Source organism: Muntiacus reevesi, chromosome 1, assembly GCF_963930625.1.
Source record: "Muntiacus reevesi chromosome 1, mMunRee1.1, whole genome shotgun sequence".
NCBI classification, from domain to species: domain Eukaryota; kingdom Metazoa; phylum Chordata; class Mammalia; order Artiodactyla; family Cervidae; genus Muntiacus; species Muntiacus reevesi.
Genome location: NC_089249.1, coordinates 151,095,508 through 151,116,199, shown reverse-complemented (window position 1 = coordinate 151,116,199; position 20,692 = coordinate 151,095,508). Strand labels below are relative to the sequence as shown.

The window sequence follows — 20,692 nt, the reverse complement described above, 5'->3', positions numbered from 1 at the left end:
GCCTCCCCTGCCCAGTCGTCCCCCCCCCACCCCCGCCGGCCCCGCGGTCTCACAGCGCCAGGTCGCCCCCAGCCCCCTCCTTCCTCCCGCCCACTCTGTTTCCCACCCTCCCTAGCTTTGGGCCGGGGGCGCGGAACCGCTACCCTGTCTCAGCCGCGCGGCAGGAGGAGGGAGCCGCCACAGAGGAGCTGCCGCTGGCTGCCCCAGACAGGGGCACAGGTAGGTGGCGGCCGCGGGCTGGGCCGCTCACGGAGCCCGGGGCTGCGAGTGGGGGCGGGTGTGGTTTGAGGCAGGGGTGGGAGGGGGGAGGGGAAGACCGAGAGGGTCGGAACTGGGATGTGGTTGGGTGAAAGGTGTGAGGGTGAGGATCTAGGGGTGTCAGAGATGGGTTTAAGGGTGGAGTTGATGCTGGGCTAGGGTATGGGGCATGTAAGAACTGAGGTTCGTTCGGGGCCTGGGTGGGAAGAGGGAGCAGGATTAGCTTGGGTGCACTTGGGGAGGGTCACGCCTGGGAATTTATAGAGAAATGGAGAATTGCAGTCCTGGGGAGGGGGAGAGGGAATGGGATTTGAGGAGTGCTAGGAGTAAAGGATCTAGGACTGGAATAAGAGAGGGTTGGGGGTTGAGGGAGCAGGGGAGAAAAGTTGGGGCTGTGGACTGTGAAGTTGGACATTGTGAGTCGTGAAGGAAGGAGGTTTTGAAGGTTGAGGGCAGAAGACGAAGAAAAAGATGGAGAGTTTGGAGTCCCAGGAGAGGGAATCTCAGAGAATAGGAGGAAGGGAAGACTACGTGATAAAGGGCAGAGAAAGAGTTGCAGGGGGGTTAGGGAGGGTGGGGGTGGAATGGTGCGGTGGAAGGAGGGAGAGCCAGGTGAAGGTGTGATTGGATCTGGGCCACCGGGAGCCACATTCAGAAGGATCGTGGAAAGGTTGGAAGGGCGTGAGGTTTGAGAGTTGAGGGCAGGGGAGTTGGGAGTGGGTGAAAGGAGAGGTTTAGGATTTTTGGTGCGGAGATTGGATTTTGTGTGAGAAGCTCTACAGTTGGCAGGTAGAAAAACTGTCAGATGTCAGGATGTAGGAGAGATTGGCCTCTCCTAAGAGGCAAATAAGGAGTTAGGTATGGGAGAGAAGGCAGGTGGGCAAGTGCAAGTTATAAAACAAAAGAAACGAATTGAAAATTGAATAATGGTGGTGATCCAGAACAATAAACCTAAGATTGTTACTTGGTTATTGGTGGTTTGAAAAATGGTGGTGATCCAGAACAATAAACCTAAGATTGTTACTTGGTTATTGGTGGTTTGGAACTAGTATCCGTTCATGTTTTTATGTTAGATATTTGCTTAAGAATACTGCATTTTCAAATAAACCGAGGGTGTCTGCAGCCTTGGGATGAAGGCCATGGAGTGACAGATGTTTTCCTGGTGTGTGGATATGGGTGATTTCTGCCCTGGCAGAGGAAAGAGGGAAAGCCTCAGTGTAGCTATTGTCCTGGCTCAGTTCCCACCAACTCTTTTCTCAGATGTCCACTGTTTTTTTTTTATCTCTGCCCTCTCTCAGCTCCCCCCTCCCCAGCTTGAGTCAGTGAATACCAGAGGGTTCAAACAGGTGGGTGAGATTAATTTTTAACATTTTTTTTTTATCCTTAAAGCTGATGTCACATTTTTATTCTTGAGAGACAGCATCATGCAGTGGAAAGAGCTTGAGCTTCGGAGTGATACAGCTTTGAGATTGAATTCTGGCCCTGCCACTTAGTAGTTCTGTTTCTTAAGTAAGTTACTATTAGTCTCTGAGCCCCTTTATCTAATAAATGGCGAACCTTACCTCATTGGATTGTTGAGAATTGCCTTTAATATAGTACCTAACAGTGCTTGGCAACTCAGTGGGAGCTATCACACCCACTATTATTATCATCATAGTCTTACTATGGTTTATTATTTCTGAGAGATTGCTGCCTTACTTTACCTACTAAAGTTAGGTGTTTTCTTCTTTTTCTTTTCAAATTGCATAACTGTAGGCTCAGGTAACAATTTTAATTGCCTCCTGTAGTCTGCTTCCCTGACTCCCATCTTTCCAGTTCCCTCTACTGGATAGTCAAGGTTCTTGCTTGGTGAACTGACTTCAAGTTCTAAAAAGTCATGTTTAGTTATCACTTATTTTATCTTGCCTCTTATTCAAAGAGGCAGTAGAGAATTGAATTTTTAATGTACTAAGGCTACATTTTATTCATTTGATGAAATGACATGTTCATGGTAACTTTGGCTCATTTGTGGTGACCAAATACTAGAACATGTACTATTGAAATAGTTTTCCATGAGATTTTATAGGTTACAGAACCACCTTTCCAGAGACAGGCTGGAAAACTATCAGAGGCTACCTTGTTATCCTGTTGCTCTAATATGAAATATAGCTAATGCAGACCTTCACTGAACATTGTTATTCTTTCACATACTGATTACTTTAATTTTCCAGTTCGTGTAGGATTTTTGCCATGATACAGAACAGGCTCTGTCTCCTGAGGGACTCCCTTCTAATAGACCACTCTGTGTAATAGCCAGGAACAAGTAGAGCCAAGTTACAGAAACTTTGGAATTTTCTTGCCTTTACAGTTCTTAACTTTGAAAGGATTAAACATTAATATAATTCTTAGGTCATTTTATGGTACCTCACAAACTCTTAGGAAGCTTGCTCCTTGTTGGGAATAAGATGCACAAATTTAGTAGTAGAAATCAAAGGTCACTGGAATTTCCTGATCATGGTCTGTTTCTCAGGTACCATAGTTAAAGAACAGAGAGCCTTTGGCATTTGATGAGTAATTTAAGTAAAAAAGTAAAGGTAAAATATAGCCAGAACTATGTCTGCTTTGAAAATGATTCATGTGAGACTTCCCTGGCAGTCCAGTGGTTAAGACTCTGGATTCCCAATGCAGGGGTGCAGGTTCAATTCCTGATCAGGAAACTAAGTTCCAAAAAAAAAAAAAAAAAAAAATCCATGAAGGCAGAAGCTGCTGGGATTTTGGGCAGCCTGGGTTAGCATCTTCACTTTGGTCCCCAACCTCATGTGCCCTCTGCTGGATGGAATCAGTTTTCTGGTTTTCACCGGAAGTGGTCCTCCATTCATCCATTGTCCGTTTTACCCTAGAATCTATGGGCGGCGCTATTAGGAGTGATGGCTCGGGGTGCTACATATGAGCAGACCCTGTTTCATTGCCAGGGGGTTTATAGTGTGCTGATTCCTTATGTTAACTTCCATAGAATTTTGTCTTTCCACTTTTAAAATCAGGTCAGTCTTACGTGGGGCTGTGCTTGGTATGTACTTCCAGGTCTACAGGTAGAGAAGGACTATGAATGTTCAAGTCCAAAGAACAAGACCAAAGGGGAGCTGCTTTGTCTCCTCATCAGGATTAAACTCTGTGAGAGTGAAGGAACCACGTGCTTACTCCTGGAAGAAAAGCTTAGAATAAGTAAAATTATCACCTTAGGAGAAGCACTGAATGCTGGGAAGAGTATAGGTTAAGAGAGTTGGCACCGTGACAAGATTTTTTTTTTTCTGTTTTTTAGATTCTTTTTTTAACCCCCTCCCTGGTAGTACCAGTAACAATATACTCCCATAATCCTCTTTGTTTCTACCACCTGCAGAGGGGTCTGGCGAGTTGGAGGAGGAGCCTGCAGCTGTTGCCTGGAAGAGGAGCTGGCTCCTAGCAACAGTATCAGCAGGCCCTGCAACTCAGAGTCCTAAGTCTGTTCTTTTGAGGTCCCACTCTTCCTCTCATTTGGTTCAGCAAATATCTACTGAGGGCTTACTCAAGCTAGGCATTGTGTTGGCCTGAAAAAAGAGAGATGAATCAAACAAGTGCCTTGCCCTCAAAGAGCTCACAACTTTGAAAATACTAACAAGTGAACAGACAGTACACAGCGCTAAGTGCTATATAGAAAGAGACATTGGTGCTCTGGAAAAACCAGACAGACATGTGCACTAGTGCAGGGATTAGGAAGTTTTCCCAGGAGAGGGATGTGGTTGAGCTAGCTGTTAATGAGAACTAGGAATCAGCTAGGTCAGGGAAGCTGAGAAGGATGTTACAGCCAACGGGAGCAGGATGTGCAAAGGCCAGTGGGATGAGAGAACACAGCCACCTTAATCTGGGTAGTATGGCTTGGCCGGAGAGTAAGGCATAAGATGAGCAGGAAAGAATGAGGCTCTTGGGTGTGGCGTGGCAGGGCCCTCTTTTCTGGTGTACTTTTACACACATAATTATCCTCTGGAGAAACATGGATCATACTGATGCCTACAGCAGGATCACTGTTTGATCTTCCCAGCCTCAGCATTCTTGATCACTGACTTACTTGATTGACACTTGTAAGTGGCTGAATTCAGAGCTACATTCTAGCCTTGCATTAATGCAGACAAAGCTGGGTTGGTTCACTCTAAAAGTCAATCAGTCTTTTAGAGATAATAGCAGCTATTTGACCTGTATTACATTAAATTTTACCTACAAATTGTAGCAGTGATAATCATACTCCATTTTATTTAGCATGGCAATTTCTCAAATATTTTTGAAATCTCATGGTTCCTCAGGAAAGCAAATATTTATCCCAATTAGTACTTGGGCATAAAATGTCATCCACATGATTGCATAAATACCCTGCTGTATTTGATACTTTGCCTTACCTCAGAAGTGCCAGTTAGCTGAAGAAATGAAGGAACGAGAGCTAACTATTCTAGCCCTTGAATCTAGCATCTCAGCTTAATAACTTTTAGTTAGTTCTTGTGATAGAGGCCTTTGTGGATCAAAAAAAAAAAAAAAAAAAAAAAAAACCAAAAAAATGTGTTGCTTGTGTTCTCTGTAAAGTTTTGCAAAAGAGTAAACTTTAGTTCCATGACTGTCTGCTCGGGGACCATCACATGCCAGAGCACTATGTTAGGGTGAATGAATTAAACATGCTCTCTGCTCTGAAGGAGCTCAAATCAGCAGAACACGCCTAGAAATAAATCAGTAGCAAAAATGCGAGCCAAGTATAATAAAGAAACGTGTGGAAGGTGCCAGGGTAGCAAGGAAGGGAGTTACTAGTTTCTAGCATTTGTTCTGTGTGAAAACATATTTTAAAATACAAATAGTAAATTCTACATGTTACTATTAATATTTGTAACTTGCAAGTCAATAAAAATTTTAGAATTTTGATGGATCCATAACATTCCATGGTGTGGATATAACATTTATGTAATAACACCCTTGTTGGACCCTGGGATTATTTTCAGTTGTTTTGCTCATGTCAGCTGTACTACCATGACTTGCCTTGCCAGGGACTGTCTTCCACTTCTATGATAACTCTCTTAGAGTGAATTTTATTTATTTATTTACTTATTTATTTTTGGCTGTGCTGGGTCCTTGTTGCTAAGTGGACTTTTCTCTAGTTGTGGCAAGCTGGGGCTACTCTCTTGTTGTGATGCTCAGGCTTCTCACCGTGGTGGCTTCTGTTGAGAAGCACGGACTGTAGGCTATGCGGGCTCAGCAGTTGGAGTACATGGGTTAGTTGCCCTGAGGCATGTGGAATCTTCCTAGACCAGGGATTGAAACCATGCTCCCTGCATAGGCAGGCAGTTTCTTAACCACTGAACCACCAGGGAAACCCTAGAGTGAATTTTAGAAATGAGATTTTGAGCTGGTTTTTGAAAGATGAATAGGCGTTCACCAGACAGACAAGAAGAGGGGAAGAGTAGGAACGGGCATTCCAGGTCAAGGTATGCCAGGGTTCACAGGCAACTGGTAAGCTTTGATTCCCCAAAGCAGCCAGAGGGCCTACCTGGTAGGCTCATAAAGCTCTGGGCACAGCATGGTGAAGTTACATTTTACAAATGGCATTTTAATTGGGTTTTCTTCCCTTGTACCTTGCTTTAACAGTAACAACCAAGGCAATGTCTTACTACCTCAACTCAGAAAACCATCTGGACTCAGGGCCCATCTACGTGCGAGAAAATGGGCAACTGCACATGGTCAATCTGGCATTGGATGATGTTAGGGGTAGCCTGCAGAAGCCAAGGCCTTTCAGACTGTTTCCCAAAGGCTTTTCTGTGGAGCTTTGCATGAACAGGGAAGATGACACTGCACAGAAAGAGAAGACTGATCATTTCATCTTCACATACACCCGGGAGGGAAATCTTCGGTACTCTGCCAAATCACTCTTCAGCCTTGTCCTGGGCTTCATCTCTGACAATGTTGACCACATTGATTCCCTTATCGGCTTTCCTGAGCAGATTGCCGAAAAGCTGTTCTCTGCTGCTGAAGCCAGACAGAAATTTACAGAGCCCGGTGCAGGGCTGAGGGCTTTACAGAAATTCACTGAGGCCTATGGAAGTCTGGTGCTTTGCTCCTTGTGTTTGCGAAACAGGTGGGTGTTCTGATTATGATAGTATTTTATTGGGTGTGTCAACTCTATCAGGTTCTGGGACTTAGTGGGCTTGGGGGCTTCCCCCGTCAAACAGCACTTGAATTTAGAATTTTCAAACACGAAGTGGTAGGCCATTTTGAGAAAAATCATTGTCTTTCTCCCCTCCTTCACCCTCCCAGACAACACTTATCTTTATTTTGTTTTTTTGTTTTTGTTAGTGTTTTTGTTTTTTAATTTATTTATTTTGAAAACACTTGATAAGGATTAGTTGATTGCCACAGCTCTTTCATTAGATAGAAAATACACATCTACCAGCTTTTCTAGTAGGAGAAAATAGGAAAGACAAGATGTGATCTGTCAAATATCTCTTGGTATAGTCTTCGGGGATGTGAAGATTAGTACCCAGAGTTCTCACCTCCATTCCAGTTTTCAGACCACTGGATATTGAACATTAGCTAAAAAGCAGCTTTCAAAGAAGAGGTGATTAAAATTTCAAGTGTCTTAAAGTTTGGAAGTTTTCAGTAAGGTCCCAACACAAGAACCACTGTCTATTTTCTAACAGAGCATATGTTTTCTCTTAATGATTGCCTTTGCTCATATACTTCTATTGACTTATTTAAATTTTTACACCACTATCATGGAAAATAGCTTTCAAGGCATCTACTAATTGAAAAGAAAAACTTGAAAAAAATTACACAGAAAGGGACTTAAACACACAAAAGAATATAAAGTGAAACATAAGCCTTCCTCCCATCTCTCTCCTTTGCTCTTTCCCAGAGACAACTACTGTTATCAGTTTTCTTTACATAATTCCAGAAATATTCTGTACATACCCATGCATGTATAGCTCGCCTCTTCGTTTTACAAACGCAACACAGTGCTCACACTCTTAATCACTTTGCTCTTTCACATATTTTCAAAATTATTTGCCATCAATATGTGTAGATTTTTAAAATAGCTGTATAGTATACCGTTATATGAATTTTTGTCATTCAAAATGTGAAAGGCAGCTTACTATTAAGATGCGCAATCAATATGACCATTAAAACAAGGCTAACCAAAAGCGATCAATGCACAGACATAGAGGAAACAATAAAATGGGAAAGACTAGAGATCTCTTCAAGAAAATTAGAGATATCAAGGGAATATTTCATGCAAAGATGGGCTCAATAAAGGACAGAAATGGTAAGGACCTAACAGAAGCAGAAGATATTAAGAAGAGGTGACAAGAATACACAGAAGAACTGTACAAAAAAGATCGTCATGACCCAGATAATCATAATGGTGTGATCACTCACCTAGAGCCAGACATCCTGGAATGTGAAGTCAAATGGGCCTTAGGAAGCATCACTACGAACCAAGCTAGTGGAGGTCATGGAATCCAGTTGAGCTATTTCAAATCCTAAAAGATAATGCTATGAAAGTGCTATTCTCAATATGTCAGCAAATTTGGAAAACTCCAGCAGTGGCCACAGGACTGGAAAAGGTCAGTTTTCATTCCAGTCCCAAAGAAAGGCAATGCCAAAGTATGCTCAAACTACCGCACAGTTGCACTCATCTCACGCTAGTAAAGTATTCCTCAAAATTCTCCAAGCCAGACTTCAGCAATACATGAACCGTGAACTTCCAGTTGTTCAGTCTGGTTTTAGAAAAGGCAGAGGAACCAGAGATCAAATTGCCAACATTGCTGGATCATCAAAAAAGCAAGAGAGTTCCAGAAAAATATCTATTTCTGTTTTATTAACTGTGCCAAAGCCTTTGACTGTGTGGATCACAATAAACTGGGAAATTCTGAAAGAGGTGGGAATACCAGACCACCTGACCTGCCTCTTGAGAAACCTGTATGCAGGTCAGGAAGCAACAGTTAGAACTGGACATGGAACCACAGACTGGTTCCAAATAGGAAAAGGAGTACATCGAGGCTGTATATTATCACCCTGCTTATTTAACTTATATGCAGAGTACATCATGAGAAACCCTGGGCTGGAAGAAGCACAAGCTGGAATCAACTTTGCCAGGGGAAATAGCGGATGACACCACCCTTATGGCAGAAAGTGAAGAAGAACTAAAGAGCCTCTTGGTGAAAGTGAAAGAGGAGAGTGAAAAAATTGGCTTAAAGCTCAACATTTAGAAAACTAAGATTTTGGCATCCAGTACCATCACTTCATGGCAAATAAATGGGGAAACAGTGGCTGACTTTACTTTTGGGGGGCTCCAAAATCACTGTGGATGGTGACTGCAGCCATGAAATTAAAAGGCACTTGCTCCTTGGAAGGAAAGTTAAGATCAACCTAGACAGCATGTTAAAAAGCAGAGATACTACTTTGTTCCCAAAGGTCCTTCTAGTCAAGGCTATGGTTTTTCCAGTGGTCATGTATGGATGTGAGAGTTGGACTGTAAAGAAAGCTGAGCACCGAAGAATCGATGCTTTTGAACTGTGGTGTTGGAGAAGACTCTTGAGAGTCCCTTGGACTGCAAGGAGATCCAACCAGTCCATCCTAAAGGAGATCAGTCCTGGGTGGTCATCGGAAGGACTGATGTGGAAGCTGAGACTCCAGTACTTTGGCCACCTGATGCTGGGAAAGATTGGGGGCAGGAGGAGAAGGGGACGACAGAGGATGAGATGGTTGGATGGCATCACCAACTCAATGGACATGAGTTTGGGTGAACTCCAGGAGTTGATGATGGACATGGAGGCCTGGCATGCTGTGGTTCGTGGGGTAGCAAAGAGTCGGACACAACTGAGCGACTGAACTGAACCAAAAGGCATATGATAAAAAGAAGGGAAAAAGTACGTTTTACTCCTTCATTTTTTATTCCAAGTTATTTACGTTCATTGTGGAAAAACTAGAACAATGAAAAATAGTTATGATACAAACATTGCTTTAAAATTATTTTATAAAGGCAAATACATACTGTTTGAGAAACATAAAACTTTAATAAAGTTTATAATTCCATCATTCATGGTGGTGGTGGTTTAGTTGCTAAGTCATGTCAGACTCTTTGCATTCCCATGGGGCTGTAGCTTGCCAGGCTTCTCCCTCCGTGTAATTTCCCAGGCAAGAATACTGGAGATCATTCATGGTAATTATTTTCAAATAATGTATCTTTGTCCATTTGTGAATATACTCTATAATTTGTATTTTGCTTTTTCCTCCATTTACCATTATAGCTTAGGTATTCCTCATAATGGGGAAAATGCTTTTTATCCCATGTGATGTTTGCATACTGTTCCACTGGTCAAATTGGATGAGAATAGCACTTTGATTCACATTTAATGAGCACATAATGTAGCATTTCTGGAAAGCAACTTGGCAGTATGTAGCAGAAGCCTTAAAAATATCTGTATCCTTTGTTTGACTCAGCAATTCCATTTATTGAGTTTGTTCTAATTTCTCATGTGATAATCAAATATCAGAACAAATACTTTACATAAGGATGTTCAATGTAGTACTAGTTGTAATAGTGACAACCTGGAAGCCAAATATCCAACTAGAGGAAATTAAGTAATCGTGTAACTGTTAAGATAATATCCAAAGATCATTTAAAATGATGTGGTAAAATGTTCATTATATAACAAATGAAAAAGAATAGTTAAAATTACATATATGATCCCAATTTTGTTTGTGAAAAAAATAGAAAGGAGGTAAGTATGTTTTCCTTATAATATCACCCTTTGTAACTGAAGTAATTTTAATAGCCGCCATTTAGTGGAGCCTACCAGGTGCCTCAGTGATAAAGAATATGCCTGCCAGTGCAGGAGACACAGGCGACTCGGGCTCACCCCAGGTAGGGAAGACCCCCTGGAGGTAGAAATGGCAGCCCACTCCAGTATCACTGCCTGGGAAATCCCCTGGGCAGAGAAGCCTGGCAGGCTACAGTGCATAGCCTCACAAAGAGTCGGATGTGGCTGAGTACCAGCACACACACCATTTAATGAGGGCCTATAAGATGCTGTTTACTTTTGAAACTTTTTTTTCTAATTTTCTGAATAATCCTTAAAGAAAATAATCACCAGCTCCATTTTCTAGCTGGAGAAATTGAGACTTGCAGAGGTTAAGAAACTTTCTTACAATCATACAAGTAATTAGCCTTGCTAAAATCCAGACTCAGGTAGGTCTGACACTAAACTGTGCTCTTTCTGTTGCTTCTCCACTACATTCTTCTGAACTTTTTAAAGGGAAAGTTGGAAGATTAATTTTCAGCAAGACCCTAGAACTTCATTTATGTCCTAGATAAGGATCTAGTAGTGTCTGTGACTTTGTAGCATTTGTTTCGTTTCTTAGTCTTGATTTTTGTAATGTTTGTGAATCATGTTCTACATCGTTTTGTCCTTCCCAGATAACCCGTGTCTCACAATTACTAAAATTCTTTTAGTTAATTGATCAAAGGATGTGTGTTTTCCTTTCTCTAATTGCCATTAATCCCCCAAATCCCCATTAACCCACTTCAACTCTGTGATTGGAAGATGGAAAACAGAAGCTTTCTTTACAGTGTAATTAAAATATGTCTGAATAAATAAGGCTCATTTGTGTACCCAGCTGAGCTTGGTCACCAGGCAGCTTAGAGGGGGTATCAATGCCCCTGGCCATCTGTACCCAGCAGTCAGGCCAGTGATCAGCTTCAATGTATCTTATTCTGATTGGAAGTAGGCAGAGAAGAGATCTGACACCCTTCTTGTCGTTGGATTATTCAGTGCTCTTTTTGATAATTATGATCCTGGTGACAGAAGAGAAATGTGAACATTTTTAAATATAAGCCCACTGAGCCTAGTGAACCATCTCACTATGAAAACTTCTAGACATCTATGAGGAAAATGGATGAGAAAGGCATGCTCTTGCCACAGGCATTTCCCTTTCCCTGTTTTTTTTTAGGCTCCTCTCCTGTTTCCTGTCACTTCTAATCCCTTTTCATTTTTTCTTGCTGACCTCATATGAAATAGATGGACAACTAGAAAGCAGGGTGGAGACCACAGCAGTGTCTTTTTAATCTCTTCCTCTGCAGAGGCCTTCTGATACTCCACGATAGCAGTCTGGCCTGGTGCCCAGTGTAATTAAAGTGTTCATGCTCACAGGTTTGTCTTAATAACCATCTAGTTTGGAATGAGTTCTTGTCATAGTCATGCTGCACATAACTTTGGAGTAAGGTTAGCAGGCTAACCGTGGCACTAGGGAGTGGGCAGCTACTCAAACAAGTAGAGAAGATAAAAGCTGATGTGACAAATAAATCTTTGATGTGGTATGTTGTTGGGCATGTACAGGTTAGAACCCAGAATTCTTGGCCTGTTCCAGTTTTCAAAGCACTAGATATTTAGCATTAAGTAAAAAGCAACTTTAAAAGAATGAGTGGTTAAAATTATGAGTATCCTGAAGTTTGGAAATTCTCTGAAAAAGTCCCAACACTGACCCCAAGGTCTGACTTCTAACAAAGCAGATATTTTCTCTTGTGTCTTGCCTTTGCTTGTATGTGTTTATGTATTTATTTAAAGTTTTTATAACCTGTGCCTACACAGTAATCAGTAAAGTCTGCTTCTTACGTAGTATCTTGTCCTGATGGAATGTTGATGTGTTACAAAGCCACACATGGTGATGTTTTAAAAGAAGGAAAAGAAAAGCTGTATGATTGCTGTCCATGCCCAACAGATACCTGGTGATTTCAGAAAAGCTTGAGGAGATTAAGTCTTTCCGGGAGCTGACCTGTCTGGATCTTTCCTGTTGCAAGCTTGGAGATGAGCATGAACTTCTAGAACATCTCACCAATGAGGCCCTGTCTAGGTATTGACCCTCCACCATTTGTAAATGAATTGTTTTTTAAAGGTTGATCCAGTGGGAAGGATGTTAATTACTTCTCAGTTCCGTGTTTATTTGCTAACTTTTTTTTCTAAAACAGTTTCAGTCTCCATTTACTTGGTACAAGCAGTGTTGATTGGACAACTCAGGAAAGTCAGTCAGTAGGTTCATTTATCTAAATAAAATTTATTTCGACATATAGTACTTGACACTACCTAGGTTGAAAAATGATTTTGCCCTGATTTATTTTAGCAAGAGATGAGAAGTTACATAATTTTTGCAATCATTATCATTTTCTATTTTAACTGTCATTGAACTGTAAATCATTTAAAAAGTGAACTATTATAAGACAGCCATAGAAATTCTTTTCAAGAACCATAATTTAAAGAAATCACCCAGTTCACACCCTTCATAAATAGTCCGACTGATCTCAGTCTGGCTTGCAGAGAGAAGGTCAGATGGATTCCTTTATGGTTTCATAAATACCCAGAAGGACAAAAGCACTAAAAACCTGAGTCTAATCTTTTCCCTCAGGCCTGCCTAAGAAGTGAGACCGGCATACTGCCTTGTAGAAAGGTATTTTTACATGAGGTTGATAAAAGTTCGGATCTCTTGCATGTGGGACAGTGGAGCACATTAACACACCAGGTACAGTTTAGCTGAATGGATTGCCTTATGGCTATGCCTTATAAATCCATTCTGAAAATTGGATATATAAAATATTAGAATGAAAGAATTGTGCTTTATATGGAGAATTCTCACAGGAGTTCTTTAGCAGACTGTCCCAACATTTAGAATGTTTTTGAAACAACGTGTGTCAAGAATGCAGTTTTTGTGTGAAGCAAGTGTATTTATCTTCTTAATAAAAGTCCCTGCTTACCTCATTCCTCCATATACCTTTAGTGCCCTCTACCATCTGAGGCTAGTACTACATGCTTCTTTGGTCTCAAGTTAACCCTCACATAGCAACTGAAGTAGCATCAAAGGATCTTTAATTCTGTTAAATGCATTAAGTGTGAAATAGCAAGGGTTAGAAGATACATTTTTAAATGAAGTTTATATTTTGATTTTCTCAAATGCTTTTTAAGTAATTTATTCATTGTTTCCTAGTGTAACTCAACTCCGCCTGAAGGATAATTGTTTATCTGATGCTGGGGTGCGGAAAATGACAGCACCAGTCCGAGTGATGAAGAGGGGCCTTGAAAATCTGTCGTTACTAGATTTATCTTGTAAGTTCTGTTAGCAGTTATAGATGATTAATATTGGAAGAATGGACTTAGAAATCATCTAGTTCTTCCCCTTTGTCTGAGAGGTGATAAAATTGAGGGATGATTCTTAGGTGCCCCAGCAAGTTAGTGGCAGAGCACGGCTAAAGCTGGAGACTGTTATCTCCTGGCCAGATACCTTTCCTGCCGTGGTACCACTCTGTAGGGTAGTAAAAGCCCTAATGGATTCACTGATGCAGCCTATTCTCTGCAGAGAGGTCATATTCACTGTATATTCACAGCATAGAGGACATTTGGCTCATCTTTACTTATCTTTGTGTTGCTGATTGATAGTGTCTGTCAGCTAGGTCATTTTTTATCAATAATTGCTTGGTGAAAATCTGGATAAATTGACAGTTTTGATATTTACTCAAGATGAACCAGATACTGATCCTGGTAGCAGAAAGATTATAAGATCAGTTATGATTTAACTGAGCATGTGTTGAATATGTGGCAGGATGGCTGGTGTCAAGAGTAGAGAGAGCAGGCCTTTAAAGTCAGAGGACGCTCCTTGCTCTGCTGCTGTGTGCCCTTGGGCAGGTTATTTAAACTCTGAGCCTTGGTTTTGGCTTCTGTAAGATGAAAATAATAACGCCCTCCCTTCCTCCCCGGGAAGTGTATTCATTTAGCAGATTTTTTTTTTTGAGTGTCTGCAATGTGCCAGCACTGTGCTCATGCTCTTGAGGACCCAGTGCTAAATGCAGTACTCTGTGATATGAGAAGATGCCACGTAAGAAACGATTCTTTTTTTTAACAAATGCAGGGCTTCCCTGGTGGCTCAGTAGTAAAGAATCCACCTGCCAATGCAGGAGATATAGGTTTGTGAGATTTCACATAACGCTGAGCATCTAAGCCCCTGTGCCACAATTCTTGAGCCTGTGCTCTAGAGCCCGATGGCCACAACTACTGAGCCCTGTACCACAGCTGCTGAAGCCTGCATGCCCTAGAACCTGGATTCCACAGCAAGAGTAGCCACCGCATTGGGCAGCCCGCACACTGCGACTATAGGGTAGCCCACCTTGCCACACCTGGAGGAAAACCCGTGCCACAGCAAAGACCCAGCACAGCCAAAAATAAATAATTTTTTTTTAAATGCAGGTTAGTAAGACAGTGATAGTCTTTATGTCTAAGTATCCTTGAAAATCTTATTAAAATATTTTACTTTGGAGGTGAAATGTCTTATGAACAAAGTCTAATATACCTGTTTAATATTCATGTTTAGAATATGCTGTTTTCATGTGGTTCCAAATTAAACCCTTTGTAGTAGCTATCTGGTTCATTAATTTCTCTGCTAACCCCTAACTCCTAGGAAGTTTAGAGCTATAAAAGATCTTAAGGATCATCTCGTGTGGCTCTTCATAGGAAAGATAGATTCCCATATTTAATTTACTCTGAAAAGTTTGTTCTCTCAATATTTTATATTTTATCATTGTTTGGCCTTTTTTCTTGAGCTTATTTTTGGCATTTTAATAATACTTATAACTGTAACAGAATGTTACCTTTGTTTTTGGCATCTAGGTAACCCTGAGATAACAGATGCAGGAATTGGATACCTCTTTTCTTTTAGAAAACTCAACTGCTTAGATATCTCTGGGACGGGACTCAAGGTAGGATTTCTGTTCCCTTCTCTTACTTTCACAAACATACAGTTTGATATTTTGCTTCTGCCAATTGACATTTAGAAAGGGCTGGTATCTATGATAGTGTTTATTTCCTACTGAGAGCAAGTTAAGTGTTGACCATGTGTGTGCATTCGTGTTCTGTTTTTCCCTTACTAGGACATCAAAGCTGTCAAACACAAGCTTCAGACCCACATCGGCCTCGTTCACTCCAAAGTGCCTTTGAAGGAATTTGATCACAGTAACTGCAAGACAGAGGGCTGGGCTGATCAGGTAAGGCAGATTTTTCTCCCCTACAGTTAATATGGCTTCATAAATTCCAAGTGTCGTATTCAACTCTCAAATGGATGCTAATCCTTTTGGTATTCTTTGGCTGAACTGTCATCTTCAGTTAGACTCGAGACACTGATGATTTGTAACTAACCCAGTTACTTGAGAAAAGTTGTTAGATGCTAGTCCTTACATCTCATGCTCTGGTCACTAGACTGTACTTCATCCTTATTGGACCTAGAAGAAAATGCCTTCTTATAAAGTGACTCAGAAAATAGGGGACTTCCCTGGTGGTCCAGTGGCTAAGACTCCAAGCTCCCAATGCAGGTGGTCCAGTGGCTAAGACTCCAAGCTCCCAATGCAGGGGGCCCGGGTTCAATCCCTGGTCAGGGATCTAAATCCCACATGCCGCAACTGAGCGGTCACATGCAGCAACTAAAACCTGGTACAGTCAAAGAAATAAATAAAACTTTAAAAAAAATAAAGTGACTCAGAAAATAAATGAATTCTTGCTTGCTATGCAAAAAAAGCAGTATGATCCCACTTCAAAAGGAGTCTGAAAATTCTCTTAGCTGTGTGTGTACTAGAAAAAGAGAACAAGTTACACTGATAAAAATTCAAGTCTAACTCTTTCCCATTTAGGGGGCAAATTTCTTAACTCTCCTTAGTGAGGAAATGTCTTTTTTTTTTTTTTATCCTTAGCACTCCCATTCTCTTTCTTTCTTTCTTGTTTAAGTTTAAAAATTATATTTTACGTACAGAGAGCTAGCATTGTTTCTGGAAGGTAGAGGTCTTAGATGACCCATTCAGGGAAGTTCACTTAGTCCAACTTACTGAAGTTGATACCCTTCATGTACTGGTGGAAACACTGGTGGCACGTATTGAGGCCATATTTTCAGATCAGACCATGCTAGTTTGGGCAGACGGAGCCCTCCCATTTCCACCTTCTTCACTGAACTTTCCTTTGATGCTGTCTTGTCGTCTTGATGGTCTTCCTCAAGTTGGTAAAGTACAGACTCAAGTAGGCACTCAGAAGGTGACCAAGTAGAGCACCAGTGGATGCCAGCTTGCCTGTGGTTGGTGCCTGTTTCCTTCAGATACTTTAAACCAGTGTTGATTGGAGGAGGCCTGGAGGACCCACTGAGCTTTTTGTTCTGGATCCTTCCTTGGCTGCACTCTGTAATGCATGGTGGTGGACCTTTCCAGCCACCTCATGATAGCATCACTTCCTTATAGGTAAGCAAGAAGGAGTGCTGATGAGTCAGTATTTCAGAATTACCTTGAAGTTTGTCCAGAAAATGCATGCTGAAATCATTACACATGTCCATTGTCAGACTAAGTTTGTAGCGCTGAAAGAGTCCTGGATACATCCAGTGGACTTGGGGCAGTTACGGAATGGTCATATAAAGGCTTGGAGTGGTTTGGTTATGGTAGCAGGTGACGTTGTGGAAAGAGCATAGGCTGTAGAGTCAGAGGCCTGAGTTTGGGGTCCTGGCTCGGCAACGCAATAGGTATACAACTTAAGGCAGCTTTGGGTCTCTGTTTATTCATCTCTAAAATGGAGAAACCAGGACCTCTCTTGCAGAGCTAAGGATGAAATAAAATAGCTAGCAGCTTGGACTGAAGGTAAGTTGAGGCTCCACACAGCTTCGCACCATGTAGCCTCAGCTAGGCCCCTAGGACGTAGCAGCGGTGCTTTATCTATCTTTTGTTGATCTCTTATTGAAACTGTTTCAGGCTGACTCCATTCTCCTGCCTCATCCTCAGCAGGTGACACAGAAAAATGAGGCCATCTAACAGGAGTCCCTTTACTTCCCTATGTCTGTCTCAAAATTTCTCCATTAAATCACTTGCCAAGGGTCCCCTGGCTAGTAAATGGTAGAGCTAATTCTGGAACTGATTTCCTAAACTATGTGTTGTGCTGCTTCAGTATCTTGCAAATGTTTGTCTGTCTTTATGATCATTTCATTGCATACCATAATGAGAAGTGTGGAATTTAAAGTTCTTTTACTTATGGTATATGTGAAATATTAATAATTGTTGACTTTTCTTTATTTATGTGTAGTTTCTACTAAGCCAGATTTTCAAAAGAATTTGTAGTAACTTACAATAAAAATATTAATACATTTGTAGCAGTTTTAAAATATGGAAACTGATCATCAAGTATCCTGAGAGTATGGAAATGTGGTTATTTTACACATGTACAAGAGTTTGAATTACAGTTGATATAGTCTAAGGTGTGAAAATGGGCCTAGGAATGTGCGAAAAGTATTATGACTAAGGTTTCAAATTTTAGTAAAGTACATGCAGTTTATTTGTAGGTTGGAATAGAGACTCATCATAGTCTGAAGCAAGATTACCACAGGGAGGTTGGCTTATGGAAAGAGGGGTTGGGAACAAGGAAGGCTTGAGATTAAAAGCTCGGGATTTTGTTTGGATTCACATCTTTCCAAATATATTTTATTAGATTGTTCTGCAATGGGAGCGTGTGACTTTGGAAGCTATGAAGCCGCAAGAAGCCTTGGAGTCTCGAACAGCAGCTTGCCACTTCTGTGAGAAATTCCCTTTCCTTTGGAGTGTTTTGTCCTTAGATTATTTGGGTACTTAGCTCATCTTCACTCAGTGGGAAGATTAATTATGATAGCACTGACTTAATTAGATCACCAAGATTTATACTCTGTCAATATAGCTTATAGTGTAAGTTCACACTTAGCTTTGAGCACCAGCACCAGGAAAATAACTTATTAAGCGTATGTATGTATGTACATATGTGTTTATATATATCCCATCTTGTTCCAGAAGAGATTTGCAGTGATACAAAAATAGAATACAGAACATTAAAAAGGAATTAAAGTGTAGCCAAAAGTAGAAGCAACTCAAGTGTCCATTGACAGATGACTGGATAAACAAAATGTAGTATTTACATACAATGGAATATCATTCAGCCTTAAGGAGGAAGGAAATTGTAACACTTGCTATAACATGGGTGAAATTTATAGGGACATCCTGCTAAGTAAAATACACCCGTCACAGAAGACAAATGTTGGGACTTCCCTGGTGGTCCAGTGGTTAAAAATCTGCACTTCGAGTGCAGCCAGCACAGTTTGATCCCTGGTCAGGGAACTGAGATCCCACATGCTGCATGCTGTGGCCAGAAAATAAAAAGGACAGATGTTTTACGAGGTTCCTAGAGTAGTCAAGTTCATAGTGACAGAAAGTGGAATAATAGTTGCTGGGACTGAGGTGAGGGGTGGTAGGGAGTTACTGTTTAGTAGGTACCAAGTTTCAGTTTTGCCAAGCTGAAAAAGTTCTGCAGATGGATGGTGGTGATGTTTATACAGCAATGTGAATGTACTTTGTGCCACAGAACTGTACACTCAAAGATGATTAAAATGCTAAATTTATGTTATGTGTATTTTACCATAATTTTTTCTGAAAGGAGTTAAAGGATAAAATTGAAGTGAAGAGAGAATAAAAGTAGAAAAATAAGAAAAAATTATTCTGTGCCAAAAGATATAGAATAAAGGTGTATCATTTGCTAGAATTGTGCTACAAACTTGACTGTCTTAGAAGACTGAGTCAAGTCCAGATTCTGAGTAGTAATAGCTGACACTTTTTGAGCTTTCACTTTTGTACCAAGCATTGTCCTAAGCACCATATATTGCTTCTTATATCTTCACATCACCCTTACGAAGTAGTTTTTATATCCCTATCTGAGAAAACTGAATCTTAGACAAGTTGCTTGCCCATGATCATTTATCCAAGAAGTGGCAGATCTCAGATTTGACTGTAAATCTTTGATACTCTCTGAGTACATACCTTCAACCTGTGCTGGTGCATATGCTGTAAATTACTTTATAAGGCACACAAAAGGGGGGAAATGAATCCAAACTCACCCTGTTTGGGCCTCTTGTCACTTCCATTGGATCATTTTTCTGGGCTTGGCCAGGCATTAGCAGCCAGCATAGTAAGTTCATCACCCTTCCCTCTGTCATCCTTACAGATGGCAAGAGGGCTCGAACAGAAGCGCTAGGGAAGTATCCCCTGACAGAGGCCCACATGAACTCTTCAGAGAAGCTCCAGTTCTATAAAGAGAAGGCCGCGGACTGCCATGGGCCACTGTTGAAACACGAAGCCCTCTCAAGCCAGGAGTCAAAGAAGAGCAAGAAGAGAGCTTTCGAGGAGTCAGAGAAGGAACAGAGCAGCTCTTCACAGTCTTCAAAGCAGAAATATGTGTGTCTTGCTGTTGAAGACTGGGACTTGTTAAATTCGTATTGATTGGCAAATATAAGTTGACCTTCTCCCCCTCCAGTGCTAATGTATGAGGAAGGGGGGCTGATAATGTTTTCTTTTTTGTTTGAATTTACCTATGGCATTAGCATAGCAAGCGGATATTTCTACTTTTGTGGTGGGGGAGGGGAATGCTATGGAAGTCTGTAATAATTTCTAATGTATATTTTCAATACATAGTAATTTTTTCAAATAAACGTTTTTGCTGTCCTTAGGGTCTCCTTGTGAAATATACACTGGAGCCACAAGAAGTAACACTTTGGTTTGGGATGGAAGGCCATGTGAACTAAGGCAGCTTAGTGTCATTTGTTACTACTCTAGTTTGGCCCAGCCAGTAGGATATACATATAAATTTGTATTTGAATGGCTGCCACTATTGAATGCCTCCTATGTGCTGTGCCCCAGCCTGACAACAACAGTAAGTTGTTGAAGGTAGGTATTAACCCTAAATTAGATAGTTATGAAAACTCAGCCTCAAGTTAAATAAATGAGTTGTTGAAGGTCCAGAGCTTTAAAGAACCTGAATTTATATTCTATCTTGTCCAGCTCTATGGCCCATTTATCACATTGCCTTCTTAAATAAGAGTTACCATTCATTAAAATCTCAGCTATTAAAAGTCTATTAAGTAAACCAAGAATCTTCACAGTAGTTCTGGCAAGTAAGGATTATCACCTCCATTTGACAGGTGAAGAACCTGAGACCCATAACTCCTTAAACTAGTATTTCTCAAGCTTTATTATACATGCAAATTACCTGGGGATCTTTTTAAACTATAGATTCTGATTCAGTAGATCTGGAGTTAGACTTGACAGTCAACGTTTCTAACGGATTTCCAGATGATGCTAAGGCTTCTAATTTGTGGGCTTCACATGGAGTAACAAGGCTCTAGACCTTCACTGTCCAATACAGTGGCCTCTGCTCACATGTGACCCTTGACCACTTGAATTGCAGATAGTCCAAATTGAAGTGTGCTGTAAAATGCATTCTGGATATCAGAATCAGAGCCTAAAAGTATGAATGAAAAACATCTCCACTTTTCAGTATTGATTATATGTTAAAATGGTAAGTTTTCTAAT

The 20,692-nt window shown here is 40.9% G+C and overlaps 1 protein-coding gene across 2 annotated transcripts; it reads left to right on the top strand.

The window, feature by feature from the left end:
* The first annotated feature begins 14 nt into the window (after window positions 1-14).
* LRRC42 (leucine rich repeat containing 42) lies at window positions 15-19,825 on the top strand. 2 transcript variants are annotated; one of them, XM_065912584.1, is made up of 9 exons: window positions 108-219; window positions 1,557-1,604; window positions 5,896-6,382; window positions 12,025-12,156; window positions 13,282-13,400; window positions 14,955-15,043; window positions 15,215-15,328; window positions 17,793-17,877; window positions 19,329-19,825. In XM_065912584.1, the coding sequence occupies exons 3-9, from the start codon at window positions 5,910-5,912 to the stop codon at window positions 19,601-19,603; spliced, it is 1,287 nt and encodes a 428-aa protein (XP_065768656.1). In that variant the 5' UTR covers window positions 108-219; window positions 1,557-1,604; window positions 5,896-5,909; the 3' UTR covers window positions 19,604-19,825. The 2 variants fall into 2 exon arrangements, with proteins under 2 accessions (XP_065768647.1, XP_065768656.1); XM_065912575.1 differs by lacking the exon at window positions 1,557-1,604 and having other exon boundaries at window positions 15-219.
* Window positions 19,826-20,692: the final 867 nt, after the last annotated feature.

Coding starts and splice junctions, on each gene's coding strand:
- LRRC42 (XM_065912575.1), top strand. CDS start 5,910: ATGTCTTACTACCTCAACTCAGAAAACCATCTGGACTCAGGGCCCATC. Junction 15,329..17,792: donor CAGAGGGCTGGGCTGATCAG/GTAAGGCAGATT, acceptor ATATTTTATTAG/ATTGTTCTGCAATGGGAGCG. Junction 17,878..19,328: donor AACAGCAGCTTGCCACTTCT/GTGAGAAATTCC, acceptor TCATCCTTACAG/ATGGCAAGAGGGCTCGAACA.